General features: G+C 37.0%; 4 protein-coding genes and 1 pseudogene across 8 annotated transcripts; 3 read left to right on the top strand and 2 right to left on the bottom strand.

The window, feature by feature from the left end:
* The first annotated feature begins 296 nt into the window (after nucleotides 1-296).
* On the top strand, nucleotides 297-2,235 carry LOC147793306 (DNA-directed RNA polymerase V subunit 7 pseudogene; annotated as a pseudogene). 2 transcript variants are annotated; one of them, XR_015420458.1, is made up of 2 exons: nucleotides 297-437; nucleotides 1,478-2,235. The product of XR_015420458.1 is annotated as a DNA-directed RNA polymerase V subunit 7 pseudogene, transcript variant X1 (transcript). The 2 variants fall into 2 exon arrangements; XR_015420459.1 differs by lacking the exon at nucleotides 297-437 and adding an exon at nucleotides 449-798.
* On the top strand, nucleotides 302-3,296 carry LOC111791507 (PRA1 family protein D). Its single transcript, XM_023672884.2, has 2 exons — nucleotides 302-437; nucleotides 2,458-3,296. The coding sequence occupies exon 2, from the start codon at nucleotides 2,581-2,583 to the stop codon at nucleotides 3,109-3,111; it is 531 nt and encodes a 176-aa protein (XP_023528652.2). The 5' UTR covers nucleotides 302-437; nucleotides 2,458-2,580; the 3' UTR covers nucleotides 3,112-3,296.
* Nucleotides 3,157-5,899, bottom strand: LOC111791506 (E3 ubiquitin protein ligase DRIP2). 3 transcript variants are annotated; one of them, XM_023672882.2, is made up of 6 exons: nucleotides 5,453-5,899; nucleotides 5,288-5,387; nucleotides 4,566-5,207; nucleotides 4,412-4,462; nucleotides 4,206-4,278; nucleotides 3,157-3,997 (listed from the first exon to the last, which is right to left on the bottom strand). In XM_023672882.2, exons 1-6 carry the CDS (start codon nucleotides 5,565-5,567, stop codon nucleotides 3,767-3,769), a joined length of 1,212 nt encoding a protein of 403 aa, XP_023528650.2. In that variant the 5' UTR covers nucleotides 5,568-5,899; the 3' UTR covers nucleotides 3,157-3,766. The 3 variants fall into 3 exon arrangements, with proteins under 3 accessions (XP_023528650.2, XP_086978855.1, XP_086978856.1); XM_087122729.1 differs by having other exon boundaries at nucleotides 5,288-5,380; nucleotides 5,453-5,588; XM_087122730.1 differs by lacking the exon at nucleotides 5,453-5,899 and having other exon boundaries at nucleotides 4,566-5,202.
* Nucleotides 5,900-6,838: 939 nt separating this feature from the next.
* Nucleotides 6,839-8,480, bottom strand: LOC111790296 (auxin-responsive protein IAA14). Its single transcript, XM_023671157.2, has 5 exons — nucleotides 8,144-8,480; nucleotides 7,850-8,055; nucleotides 7,389-7,524; nucleotides 7,242-7,303; nucleotides 6,839-7,147 (listed from the first exon to the last, which is right to left on the bottom strand). Exons 1-5 carry the CDS (start codon nucleotides 8,395-8,397, stop codon nucleotides 7,110-7,112), a joined length of 696 nt encoding a protein of 231 aa, XP_023526925.2. The 5' UTR covers nucleotides 8,398-8,480; the 3' UTR covers nucleotides 6,839-7,109.
* Nucleotides 8,481-12,132: 3,652 nt separating this feature from the next.
* LOC111790501 (auxin-responsive protein IAA4) lies at nucleotides 12,133-13,484 on the top strand. The gene is made up of 4 exons (XM_023671421.2): nucleotides 12,133-12,411; nucleotides 12,526-12,743; nucleotides 12,846-12,945; nucleotides 13,051-13,484. The coding sequence occupies exons 1-4, from the start codon at nucleotides 12,194-12,196 to the stop codon at nucleotides 13,124-13,126; spliced, it is 612 nt and encodes a 203-aa protein (XP_023527189.2). The 5' UTR covers nucleotides 12,133-12,193; the 3' UTR covers nucleotides 13,127-13,484.
* The last annotated feature ends 667 nt before the right edge of the window (nucleotides 13,485-14,151 follow it).

Raw genomic sequence — 14,151 nt, 5'->3', positions numbered from 1 at the left:
AATTATATAAACTATCTTTTATTTAATTTTCATTCCTTAATACTTGTATTAAATAATTTTCAAGTTTTTAATCGTTAATAATATGCCTTAAATTTATATTTTAAAATTTCTTTAACTATCTTAAAAAGAACTAATAAAATAAAGTAATCTAATTAAAAAGAAAAAAAGTAGTAGGATTTATATTTTATAGTACACGTCATTGATCATATCGGAGAAGGGACGAAAAGTAAGTAACGGAGCAGCTTCCATTTCCAAGATCCATATTTTTGTTTCTATAAAATATGGCAAAACCATCAGCCCTCACTTATCCACTGCAATGCTTTTCACCAATCACAACATGGCCACAGTTCGTAATGCGCGCCCAATTTCTTCCTAATTCTTGCCGCCGCCCCTCCTCCTCCTTCTCCGCCTCCGCTGCTCTTGATTTTTCGTAACAGGTAACTAATTCCTCCTTACCTCCGCCCTTCTCTTATAGGTGCTGCACTAGGTAGTTCGCATCATATTTTGATTTTCAAGAGTGTCTGAAATTTGTATTCGGGATCTGTACTCGGTTCTGGTCTCCCGTAATTGTAGGATTATTGAATTTCTAGGCGTTTTGTTTATCTGGCGTTTGAGGTAGTCCCTGTGTTTTTTTCTATGTTGTTTGATTCTTGATTCGATCCTCTGTTTGGATGTTGAGACCACCGGAATTAGTTGGGGATTGTGATCGAGTGGCGATTGTTGATACTTCCTATTTGTGCTGCTCGGACGCATTAAACTCTTTTTGTGGTCAGTTCGTGAGCAGAGAGTCGGATTTAGGTTAGTTGCCATGAAATGTTTTCACTGGATTGGTTTAATCTTGAAATGCGTAAATCGCCAAGCATAATCGGGTGGATCCTTTGATCATTTGTCACTCTTCCTTCGGGAATTTACAGAATGACCAACCACTCTGCTATCTTTGTTAGAATTTTCATTTTCTTAAAAGTTGTTAGTACTTAATGGAAGCTCAAGTTCCTAATATCGGTTTGGAATCCTTCTAGGTGCTCCTAAAATACTCCACCAGTTTTGCAACTAGATTTAATGTTTACTATTAACGACTCATCTGAAGGGGGTTCTCAAAGAATTTGGGAATTCTTTTATTTTCCAGTTCAAGGACATTGTTGACCTTTTATTTTATGTTCTTTTCGTAGCACTAATGTTAGAGGCCAATGTGAAGCAAATGTTTCCTTCTTTGATTTATTTCATCTTTATCCTCCAAGTTATGGTTGGAGGTATGACTCAAAAATCTCAGTCTGAAACACTTTGTCCAAGTGGATGGGTTTACACGGTTTAATGGTTGCGTATTTATCAGATAGTCTAAGAAAGCAATTTTGGAGGCTCAAGTGTTCTTAAGATTTTTCTGATTAGTTTCCCGATGCCAACAAATTTCCAATCTCTTATAAGATGTAGATTGGGAAATGCTCTAAACACCTCTGTTGTTTTTCTTGAACTTTATCAGATCTGGGAAATGTTTTGTGAAGTGGAACTAGTGAGAGATGTGGAAGTCACGGTGGAAAAGGAAAAGAGAGATGGTGTCAACTTGCAGAGGTACATTATAACATGTCTATTAGAAAACCTCTTGAAGGAGAAGGCCAGCAAAGACCATGGCTATTTTCTTGCTGTTACTAGCTTGAAGAGCATAGGGAAGGGAGAGGTCAAGAATGAGTCTGAGTCACAATGTGTTTCATTCCCCATTACCTTTAGTTGCCGAACCTTTTTGCCTTTGGAGGGAGAGATCTTGCATGGAGTTGTTCGTCACATATTTCGGCGTGGATTACTCTTAAAATGTGGACCGATCAAGTACGTGTTTCTTTCAGCTCGTAAAATGCCAACCTACCATTATGTTGGAGGTGAAAATCCTGTCTTCTCGAGCACCCAATCTGCAACGATTGGAAATGATGTCGTTGTACGGTTCAGTGTGCTTGGTGTGAGATGGTTAGAGAAAAGAGGATGCATCAAAAAGGAGTTTGTGATGCTTGCTAGCTTAGAAGGTAACACCTCACTTGGACCCATTTCATCGTCCGACTCCGACGAGTTTGACTTGTAAATTTAGAACACAAACCCACAAAGTTGGGAATGTTGCAATGTAATATATTCTTACACGCCTTGCTCATTTCTTCCCCTCTTTCTTTGTCTTCCTGTTTGTTGTTCTTCATGGCAATGATAATTCAAGATTCTTGTGGAATATCCAAATAAAGCAACAGAAATCTTCTTTTATTTTTCTGAATGTCCTAATTAGTTTTTCTTTTTTTAAGAATACAAAATTAGAAATATTAAGATTAAATTGTTAAACAGATTGGTTAGAGCTGTTGAACCTTTTCCAGACTGCCCATCAACTGCCCTTTTATACATTTTTTCTTCTTTTTTAAAATTTAATTTGACACTATTTTTTCCATTGCTTTCGCTCAACCTCATATTGTTCTTATTCGAGAATCAAAGGGAAGAAGGCGGGAGTCGTGGGACTAAAGATTTAAGCTCCGGATCTTCCGCTTCTTTGCGTTTCTCTTTTTCTTGACTTCATTACCATTCATTGGAGCTCCGGCAAAAAGCTTCCAGGGTTCTATGCCAATGTCTGCCGCTGAATTCGCCGTCACTTTCAAGGAAGCTGGTCGATCCGTCATCGCCACTCGCCACCCATGGCGGGAATTCTTAGACCCATCTGCTCTTAGCCTTCCTTCTTCCCTCTCCAACGCTACGACTCGAATGTCTCAGAACTTGACCCGTTTCCTTTCCAATTACTGTCTTCTCCTCTTGCTCCTCGTCTTACTTGGCCTCATCTACCATCCATTTTCAATGATTGTCTTGTTCCTCGTCTTTGCTGCCTGGTTCTTCCTTTACTTCTCTCGCAACGACCCACTTAGGGTTTTTGGTTTTGACTTGGACGATTTGGTTTTGGTCATCATTCTTGGATTGACTACTGGATTGGCGCTGGTGGGCGTTTTTGTGAATGTGCTGATTTCGCTTGCAATTGGGGCGGTGGTGGTCTGCTTGCATGCGGGTTTGAGGGCTACGGCGGATATTGTTGGAGATTTGCAGGACCCTTTTGGGGATGCCCTGTTGGATAGTCCAAGAGGTGATTATAGCGGCTTCTGATTGAATGTGTGGGTTTGTCTCACTATTTAACCATTTGAAGTTCTGTTTTCTTTCTTTTTTTCCCAATTGGTTTACATATAGAAGTTTGACAGTTTGCTGGTCTGTATACTGGTCTTGTTGGATTAAATGTACATTGCAAAACTCAATGAATTGCAGAAAAGTATTCATGTTTATTAAGCTCAAAATCTTGCGCATTATTGTTCTTTTTACTTGGTTGGAGTGTCTTGTTGAGAGTTTGATCTAATGGAGCCTTCAATACGCTCTTAATTAACACGCTATGTGATTGAATTGAAATTAGTCGCTTGGGATGTTACCATTGTTGTATGATTCCCCCTGCATTTGTAGAAGCTAAATTAGCTACTGAATGGGATTGTTGAGCCAACAAATCCTTGCTCTTCGATTGGCCTTTGGTCACATGAAATTCTTCCCTTAGTTTCCTTTTTCTATGAATGAGCATGCTTATCATTTAAGAAATATTGAGTTGGAAGGATATCATGAGACCCAAATGTGAGTTTTACCCGTATTGTATGTTCGAGTCTGTTTCGATTAGTTGACCTTGTTGTCTCATTTGAATGAAGAAGAAAGAAGTTGACCCTCTAAATTATGGCCTGTAGTTTAAGAGGGAAATTTATGAGACTATGCATAAAACATGTCTCTATTTGATCTCTTGTTGAACATCATTCTCTAGGTGAGCACAAATATTTGGGAATTGTCCAGAGTGACAACTCTTTCGACCATAAGATAGAACCATCACAAAATCCTTGGCTGAGCTGCCCACAGATATCTGTATTAGTTCTATTTTTGTGGTTGTCTGTCGCCACAGTTCTACGAGGTCGTGCAGATGCAATGTGGAGCTCACTGGATGGCCCTTAAATGAGATCTCCACCTGTAAATATTTAGGAAATGTCGTTACTTGACAGTTATATAGACTCACTCTGCTTCTTGAATGTTTGAACCGTGCATAGAGTTCAGTTCATTTTGACACGAATGCCTACACTGCTTTCTTATCATTAAGTGATACGTGTAGAATCTTTTTAGATCTTTCAAATAGAAGGAAGGCTAATATAACTAAGAGGGAGAAGATAGGTTGTTACCTCAATCTCACTAGCAAGTCCCAGTTTCTTCGCAAGATATTTCTGGATAAATGACACGGGTATACAGCCATCGCTGTGTGTTGAAGATCAAAAGGAACACCGAACTATAAACTTATTAATCTACTAGAAATATGCCAGAAAGGGGGCGGGGCAATTGCTTTGCTTATTATCAAATTGGCTCTATTACTGTAGGAAATAGAACTAACCTGACCCTCAAGTAGTTTGAGGAGATCTGAGGCAAAGGCTGATTTCCTTCCCTGGTAAAGGCATTTACAAGTACATATCAATGTTTGGTCAGTTGCAGGAGTAGAAAAATGAACAGAACTATTATTCTTCTTGTTCTAAAGCTATTAATCTCACTGGTGATCAGAAGCAACTAGCGCAAACCATATTGGATTTGAGAACGTATTGCATCGTTTCTCTACACCAATGTCACCTACAGTCTGATCATAGGATCCAGTGCTGCTGGATAATCTTCTTTCCAATGAAACATCCTGCAAGTTTCCATGTTCAATGGAACCCGATGCTCCAAAAGATAGTCCTCTTTCAACTCTTTCCATTATTGGCTTGTGACTATGCTCTTGAACCTTGCAATAATTATCATCAATCTGGATTGGCTCTGGCTTGACAACAGTATCTTGTATATTACAATCATTTGAACTTGTTGCAGTTGCTTCTTCTTTTCGATTAAAATCATCAGTTTCCCTTTCCATTACTTGGGTGGTATTGTTCTGCTTATTTTGAACAAAGATGAGTTTTCTTTGGGGAATCATGTTGGAAAGACATTGTTGCACGACGAGGTTCTCTTGTGCTTTAGCTTTCGGAATTTTCGCTGCAGAGTGAGAAATCATATTTGTGTTGTCGATGTCTAAGGAAGAGAGTGATCTCTCTTTTCTTTTGGTAGGCAATGAAACAGCAGATTGTGTTGTTTCAGGTGCCTTCTCCTTCCTTCGTTGGCAAGGGAATGTCTTTTCCCTCAGATCATCCATTGTGTGGTCTGCCCTGCATAGTAGGTGTAAAAATTGGATCTTTACCGATTGGAAAAACACATTCCAATGATTGTATTTTAGGTCACACGGTACCTGAGTTTCTCCAAAGGCACACCCCCTAGATTTGTGTTGCACACAGGACAACCCTCTAACTCCTCCTCGGTTATCTTCTCATAGATACAATCCCTGCAAACTGAAACCCAACATTATACACAACATTAGAATATAGGAATCATAAAGTAAAAGTAGAGTAATTACATGTGTGCAGGCATTCAGATATGGTGGTAGCATCAGTGAACAAGTTGTTGCAAAGAGGGCATGTCAAGCAACCCATCAACTTCTCAGTCTCTACTTTCACCGTCGCCGTCGCCATTTGCCGGTGCTCGATGATCTCTAACCGCAAGCGTTTTGGTTGGCTTTTGTTGTGTGATTGTTATAAGAAAAAAAGGGGAAATATTAGGATTAGGAGTGTTTTTCTCGTGGGTAACGAACGAGTTGGCCTTTTGTTTAGGGAATGTCTGTTTTGGTTTTTCTTTCTGGACGACGTTGTTGTATGTAACGTGCGCTCCGCCTCCCACTCTCCTCCTCCTTTCATCATTTCTCGCCGCTATTTCCTTCTTCACCATTTACACCATTCTTATTTCTCAAAGCATTTTAATAATTTATATATTTATTTATACCCAATAATTAATACTCTTTTTATTTTATCTAATTTTATTGAGAGAGAAGGAAGAAATTTAAGGCTCTTGATCATGAAACTATCACATCTGAAACAAGAACACGTGTAAGCTTTTATTGTTTTTCCTTTTATATTGTTTTTTGTTGGTAATTATGAGTGATCGGAAGACTTCCTTCTAAAGGATTGATTAATATTTAAAAATGGTTTGACATTTATGACTTCTATTCCAAGTTGGAATATTTATTTTTAGAAAAATAAATAAAGACATTGAATCGATGCAGGACATGATTCGAATTCTTTGGCATAAGACAAGGGAGAGATACAAAAGGAGAATAAAAAAATTAGGTAACGATTATAACATAAATTATTAATCTTTACAATATAAAACGTTACATATCATATTTATAGAGATATATATTCAATAAGCTCACATTTATATTTGTTGCGTACATTTCCTTCTTTGTGAGCATGCCATAAAATATTGATCAAATTATTACAATATTTCCTCCACTTGTGTAAATTAAATTAAATTAAAAATACTATTTTTCATCTAATAAATAATTTTATACTCATATTTAGATCCAAAAATCAAAGAGATGGAAGGAAATGGACTCATTCTTTAGCCATTTAATTTTCATATTTATATATTGGAAAATACTACCAAACTATTTATTGCTATTTTTTAATTCCACCAAAATAATAGGTATAAACAACTAAGAATTATCATATTAATTAAGGATCGATAATTAAAAATTTACCCTTTTACCCCTAGCTGCTGGGTTAGTCTTGGGCAGGTCAAAACAACTAAACTTATATAAAACTCATAATATATTAAACATCTTCAAAAAGCATCCACATGCTCATGTTCCCCAAAAGAAATTTAAATAAATAATAATAATAATAATTTTTAACAAACAAACAACACAAAAATTAATATATATATGTATATATAACAGCAAGAGAAAGGCATAAAAACAAAGTTTTTTTGTGATAAACAAAGCAATTCAAACAAACAGCCAGACAGGTTAAGACAGTTTATTTTTTCTTTTTCTTGTTGGCTATTACAAATTAATTAATGTCCCAAATCTCTTTTAATATCTATATACGAACCATAACATTTAAATTAAAAAAAAAAAAAAATAGAGATATTGCAATCAAATATCATCCATCTGTGTTGCCCCCTCCTTTGTTGCTTCATCATGGATCGACCAAATCATGCCGCCACCCACCACCTCTTCAGCTTCTGCTTTTGCACTTCTCCATCGCTCTTGGGGCTGAAATTCATTTCCATCACACTTATAAACCATTCATCATCATCATCAAATCAATTATTCTTTTTACATTAATCAAATTTCGAACTATACATACCGAGCCCAATAGCTTCTGACCCCTTCGTTATCCTTAATCGCTTGCATGAATCAACAAACATCCTATAGTAATAAAATATAATTAGGACGACCAGATGGATCTAGAAAAATAATGGGTGTTGAAGATTGGGTTAAAATAAGAACTTACTCCCATGGAACATCTCCCACGAGCATCCAATCACCATCCTTATCTTCATAGGTCGGCACATATTCAGAGCTGTTTAGAAGATCCATCAACTTACTTTCGTTGATGAAGTCTATCATCCCTTGGGCCCCATAGTCACCTTTATTTTTATTAACATTATCATTAACACCAAAAAGAAAAAAAAAAAAAGCTGAAACTTTGGTGATTAAAATATTTAATTCAAAACATACAATGATTATCATAAGAAACAATAAAGGGTAGCTAGTAGCTAGGCTGTAATATGCCTTTGTTAATGATTCCAAATGATCCCACATATTCTCGCATCAAAGATCCTTGTGTTCCCAGATCTAACCTAATTCATTATACAATTATCTAAAAAAATGTCCTATAATATTTATTAAACCATACACTAAATTTAACCTAATCCTTTCATTCGTATTCTCAACGGGTTGTAAATTACTAACCTGCCATAGTAAAGGAGCTGAACATCTTGGCCAACGCATTCGAGAGCTCTTGGTAGCTTTTGTACATCTTTAAGTCCACCTTTCGCAGATATGGTGCACCATCCATACAAACTTTCACAAACATAGCCGAACCACCATCAGGGCTCTTTTGAGCCATGACATTCTTTCGGTAGGATCGCACCGGTGGCCATCCCACAGCTTGTGCCCTAAAATATTAACCCGTACACTATCAATAATTTGTTAATTAAAAAAAAAAAAAAAAAAAAAAAAAAAGATCGTAACCTATAAACATACTTGGCAGGTGGCTTAGCAGGATCTTTGGAGGTAAGACTCTTCTCATCAGTTGAAGTATTATTATTATTCTTCATATTCTGTGGAGTCAGATCGACGGTAGCAAGAGGCTCAGATTGGATATTGAGTTTCAGATCAACGGTCTCAGAGAACCCTCTTTTTCCATTAGCTTTAGGAGTCTCAGGCTCTCCTCCTCCTCCTCCGCCGCCGCCACCGCCGCCGCCGGGTAGCCCGAGACAGAGATCAGTTTCCAGCATGTTGACGACTTTCCGGCTAACCTCCGTGGAAAATTTGAAAGCTTTTTTGTTTCCCTTCTCTCTCTCTCTCTCTTGCAAATTGGGTCGAGGTTAGAGGAGAGAAATAATATAGGCAATGCAATAATATTAAGGTGCGTGGAAGTTTGTGTAGCGTGTGGCTGCATGTGCATGTCTTATCAAGCTCCTCACTACTGGGATTTCGCCACGTGGACAAACACAAGATGTTGATCGTATGACCCTTACATATGTGATCTTATTTGGGCAACTTGTGGTTGGTTTTTGAGGGAGCCAGTAACATGGTTTTGCTCCCTTCAATTAGTCAACCATTAATCACCTACACACAACTCCACCAAAACTCTCAATAGCTTCAGTACTTTTTGACAAAAGCGCGTTTGTTTTTTTCAACAGGGTCTCGAATCACTACAAGAAATAAAGGATCAAAGACGGGGTCGAGAGAATATGGTGGTGAGTTAGAGACATGTCACATCTAAGAAGAGAGAGAAAATGAAACATTTGTAAAGTTAGCAGGTAGCCTTGCTATGTCAACGTCGCTCTCTCAAATTTAAACTCAAAGTCGTATATGTGCTTATAACTAACCATATTTCTCTTTCTAATAAGTCTGATATGAATGACTTCCTAACCACACTCACACGTATGTCTTTTGAAGAATTAAGAGATACACAGTCTAAAAAAACATATTAACAACGGTACATTAAATTGTATTATGGGGTTAATTGAATGACGAGGGGGCAAATAATAAATGAAAAATTGTGTAGGGATGGAAAATTAAGAAGAAAGAATCTGGAGGCACCATAACAATATATTCCAAATGTTGGTAGAAGTTGAGACAATGGTACCGTGGGTGGGGCTGATTCGGACACCCTTTGCTTTCTTTCAGTGCTATAGTCAATATACTCTAACTCTCCATTTTCTTATAATTGCTTTTATACCCCTCCCATTCCCACTATTTATTATTCGAATCAAACTGATATAATATATAGTTATATTCATATCTGTATAAAAAATTAATATATAGTTTGGATCTCATTCAATCTTATATTATATATATAAGAATGTGGAAATTGAGTAAGGGTGGCGAAATGGAATTGGTCCTTATGGCGGCGGCAACGTCAAATTCATCGAATCTTTTTAACATAATTGGAAACATGAGTTGTGCTCTTTCATTCTTGTTTCATAATGACAACTGGCAGATCTGTTTTCAGAGAACCCCAACCGACATCGTGCTTGGGCTTTTGGGTTGGTTGAGCCCAATTTTGCTGAGGCCCGGCCCAAATATTTGAATTGGTAAAATTAAGTATAAAAAGGTTTTTAAAATAATAAATTGTTTTATGAAATAAATAAATGAGTTGCAGGAATATAACGCTTCGCAGTTTCATTTCTATAAAAAAAAACAATGAAAAATGGATTATTGGAAATTTAAAAATAATAATATAAAGAAAAGAAAAAAAAAAAAAAAAAAGACACCAATTATTGTTATTTGATTATTAATATTATTATTATTAGGGACTGGATTTGGTTACGTGTCTTGTAGAAATGAGTAGGCATGCGGGTTCCAAGCAAGTCCCAGTTAATGAATGGGATGTTACACCATGCGGTGGGGTCCCATCGTACATCCCGTGTGGCTTCGTCATTCTCTGTGGGACCCGCTTTTAAGTTCTTCAAGTTCCATCTCACACCGCTACACATGCAACATCATGCAACCTCACCCAACATCTTCAGCGGTAGGCTTATTTAGGTAGAGAAGACATAGATACACACCTAGAACGGATGATAGATATAACCGCTCAAGTCACTGCTAGTCGATATTGTTTTCTTTGGATTTTCTCTTTCCCACTTTTCTTTAAGGATTTTAAAATGCATTTGGTAATGAAAGGTTTCTACGCCCTTATAAAGAATATTTTGTTATCCTTCTCACCCGATGTGGGATCTCACAATGGTTAGAGAGGGAACCCAAAAAGAAAAGTTTAAAGAGGATAATATCTATAAATAATGAGTTTGGGCTGTTATAAATGTTTAAGAGCCAAACACCTGCAATGAGGATGAGTAGCAGTCTGAGATGGAATTTGAAGACAAGACAGTGAAAACCAGCGTGGACACAAGACAGTGTACCAGTAAAGACACTGGACCTCGAAAGGGCAGATGGGGGATCCCACTTCGATTGAGAAAGTGAACAAGTGTCAGCGAGAACGTTAGATCCCAACCAATGATACCGTTCTTGTTGTTCTTGTTGGCTATATTGTATATTGGAAGAAGACATGCTTTGTGATGGTTTGCATGAGTGTTTTGTGTGTTAAAACTACAAACCCTGATCCCTTTTTGTTGGGTTCTTCCCCTTTTTGTTGGGTTCTTCCATTGTACCTCTTTGTTTTCTTTTAGGGTATTAGAAAGAGTAAAGCACTAAACTTTGTAGCACTTGATTTGAAGATTGAGAAAGAGGGAGATATTATTATATAACTCAAATGGTGTAATGTTAAAGTAAGATATGAGATATGAAAAAGGATGAGTAGTAGTAGTAGTAGTGGTAGGTACACAAATTTGAATGCATATGAAAGTGATAGATGGATGGATGAAGGAAACTCTGCCCAACCTAACTACCAAACCTTCAAAATTGACCAAAATCTAATTCATATTTAATTTCCAGGATGTTGTGTTTGGAGCAAGTGCCATGCTTTTAGCTCACCATCCACACAACCACAGGTGTAAAGCTATCACATTTAATCTGATGCCTACTCTCTCCTCTTGCTTTGCCACACAATTTTTTCCCTTTCTTTTGCCTTTTCCTTTTCCTTTTCTGAAGCTTAATGGCAGATATGGGCATGCCCAACAATGGTGAAACAGCTTACACAACTCTAAACAAGTTTGTTTCATTCCCTCTCTTTTCATTCCCTTTGTTTCCCCTTTTTTTTTTAACCAAACGTCCAAATTTACTCAATTAAAACGCGTCTACTAAGAAGAGGTTTTATACTTTGTTCCCCAAGCTACTTAATTCAAAGAGCGAGAAGAGGAGACATAACAAGTCGACATGTCGGGCCATTGAAAAAATGGCGAATAGACATCCTTTTCCTTTCCCTACCACATGCAAAAAATTTGGCGTAACTATATGATCAACCTCAACCTCTAATATTCTTTTTGATTTTTTTTCTTTTAAATCCATGAATATCCAAAATTATTGAGATTTTTGTTCATTCACGAGTTTCATAGTTACCCTAATCCTATTAGTTTAGTAATATAGAATGGATCAAAACAAAACAATATCCATTTTAGTAAATCATTCCACCCTTTAGCATAACATAACATTAGTTACATAAATATTCTTTGAATTTTTTTAATTAAAAAATAAAGGAAAAAAAGAAAAAAAGAAAAAAAGGGTAGTTTTCCAATAAAGGCGAGACCTAAAATCCAACCATGCATGTGGGGAAGCCCTCTTCACGTGGGGATGCTCTACAATCCAACGCCCAAGATCTCTCCTTACCCATATCACTAAACAAATCATAGCCGTCCATTGTCATCGTGGGCAGACGCGGCCTTGTCCCACCCTTGTCCCCTGTCTTCACGGACACATTGCCTCAAAGTTGCTGCAATTGCTACCGACAGCTTCCTTTGCCTCTGTCCCATTTTCAAACTTTTAAAAGTAATAATTATTATTATTAATTTATTCATTTTATTCTTCTTTCTAAGCCATACCCTTTTGCTTTGAAGCCTTCTCTATAAGATACAACCACTTCACTCCCCCTTTCATTCTATTCCCTTCGTTAAAAATTCAAACTTTGCAACAATGGCGTTTCAAAATTGCCTTAACCTCGATGCCACCGAGCTCCGTCTTGGACCCCCCGGCGCCGACGACGACAACAACAACAACAGCCAAGAACAACCTCAATCTCTCAGAATCATCAACAACAAAAGACCATTACTACCGGAATCCAACCAAAGCTCATCTGCTTCAAACATCTCTGTTTCCTCTGATTCCACCCTCCAAACCCCACCTCCCACCAAGTACGTTCTTCATATCCAAACCAAACCCAAAAGGCCAAAATTACAAATTGTGATTGAGAGCTTGTAATTAATTAGATTATTGGTTATTAATTTTGTTTTGGGTATGTGGTGTAGGGCTCAGATTGTGGGGTGGCCGCCGGTTCAATCGTTTAGAAGGAACAGCCTTCAATCAAAGAAGACGGCGGCGGCAACGGCGGCACAGGAGAGTAGTGGAAATTATGTGAAAGTAAGCATGGACGGAGCTCCTTACTTGAGGAAAATTGATCTCTGTTTATACAAAGGTTACCCTGAGCTTCTCCAAACTTTACAAGACATGTTCAAGTTCAGAGTCGGTATGTATTATTCTAATTTATTTTCCTTTTTCACATATTATATAAACTGTTAATGAGATAATTAATAATAAAGTTTTGATCTTTATTCCTTTTCCATTTCAGGTGAATACTCCGAGAGAGAAGGCTATAAAGGGTCTGAATATGTTCCAACTTATGAGGATAAAGATGGTGACTGGATGCTGGTCGGAGATGTCCCATGGGAGTAAGTTCCTTGGTTCTTTTTTTCTTATGATCTTCAAAATGTTGGTTTAAAAGTAGAAATTTGTGTGAATTGATCTGACATTCCATATGGGTTTTTGATATACAGAATGTTTATGTCGTCCTGCAAGCGCTTAAGAATCATGAAAGGATCGGAAGCGAAGGGATTAGGATGTGTTGCATGAAAAATTGAAGAAAAAGAAGAAGAAATCATCAGAGGCAGGAAGCTTTGAATTACAATGAGAGAAGGAAAATCTGGGCTTGGGATCTCGAGGAAGAAGATGATTTGATTTTGCAGAGAAAACCCAGTTGGGATTTGGGGGGAAAAACAAGATTTTGCAGAGAAAATTAGGTGTTTGGGGGATGATTTGATGAATCATCTTCATCGTTCTTCCTGCATTTTGATCATTCTTTTGATCCCAATATCATTATCTGCAGAGACCAGAAATGATTTGTTTTGATTATTATTATTATTGATTATATGATATGAATTTTTGTGTATCAAAAATCAAGCAATGATATCTTCTTTTTATTCCATTCTTCCATCTTACTCTTTGATTTTTTCAATCTACAATGGTATGATATTGTCCAATGGTATGATATTGTCCAGCATAAGCTTTCACCGCCTAGAGATAGTACATTAAAAGTCTCCTCTTAAATTTATGGAGCTCTTGAACAACCTTCCCTTGATTCCTTTCTCTGAAATCCTCGAACAAAGTACACATTTTGTTCGACACTTTAGTCACTTTTGACTACACTTTCGAGCAATTCTTTGTTCGAAGATTCTATTGTCATTGTTAAGTTTAAGCAATTCTTTGTTCGAGGATTCTATTGTCATTGTTAAGTTTAGGGCATGACTATGATACTATGTTAGAAATCACTACTCTGTGTGATATTGTCCACTTTGAGCATAAGCTCTCGTGGCTTTGCTTTGTGCTTCCTCAAAAGGCGTCATACTACTAGAGACAGTATTCCTCACTTATTAACTCATGATCTTCCACTAAATTAGCTAACATGGGACTCACTCCTAATAATAATCCTCAACCAAATTTAGTTTATTTTCATCGTTAATTTCTACCTAACATGGGTTGAAGACTTTGTATGAAAATTAGTTATAATGGTAAAATATATGTATAACTCATTTTATGTTTTATTAGTGCAAACATAGATTTTGAAGCTTGGATTAGTTATTGAGAATTAGGGTTTTGTA

This window comes from Cucurbita pepo, chromosome 3, assembly GCF_057944985.1.
Source record: "Cucurbita pepo subsp. pepo isolate OVF chromosome 3, ASM5794498v1, whole genome shotgun sequence".
NCBI lineage: Eukaryota > Viridiplantae > Streptophyta > Magnoliopsida > Cucurbitales > Cucurbitaceae > Cucurbita > Cucurbita pepo.
Note: the sequence above shows the minus strand (reverse complement) of the source record. Positions and strands in the feature narration are given on the sequence as shown.

Coding starts and splice junctions, on each gene's coding strand:
- LOC111791507 (XM_023672884.2), top strand. CDS start 2,581: ATGCCAATGTCTGCCGCTGAATTCGCCGTCACTTTCAAGGAAGCTGGT.
- LOC111791506 (XM_023672882.2), bottom strand. CDS start 5,567: ATGGCGACGGCGACGGTGAAAGTAGAGACTGAGAAGTTGATGGGTTGC. Junction 5,208..5,287: donor GTGCCTTTGGAGAAACTCAG/GTACCGTGTGAC, acceptor CCTACTATGCAG/GGCAGACCACACAATGGATG. Junction 3,998..4,205: donor GACTTGCTAGTGAGATTGAG/GTAACAACCTAT, acceptor AAATATTTACAG/GTGGAGATCTCATTTAAGGG.
- LOC111790296 (XM_023671157.2), bottom strand. CDS start 8,397: ATGCTGGAAACTGATCTCTGTCTCGGGCTACCCGGCGGCGGCGGTGGC. Junction 8,056..8,143: donor CCTGCTAAGCCACCTGCCAA/GTATGTTTATAG, acceptor TTAATATTTTAG/GGCACAAGCTGTGGGATGGC. Junction 7,525..7,849: donor CAGCTCCTTTACTATGGCAG/GTTAGTAATTTA, acceptor ATAAAAATAAAG/GTGACTATGGGGCCCAAGGG.
- LOC111790501 (XM_023671421.2), top strand. CDS start 12,194: ATGGCGTTTCAAAATTGCCTTAACCTCGATGCCACCGAGCTCCGTCTT. Junction 12,412..12,525: donor CAAACCCCACCTCCCACCAA/GTACGTTCTTCA, acceptor TATGTGGTGTAG/GGCTCAGATTGTGGGGTGGC. Junction 12,744..12,845: donor CATGTTCAAGTTCAGAGTCG/GTATGTATTATT, acceptor TTTCCATTTCAG/GTGAATACTCCGAGAGAGAA.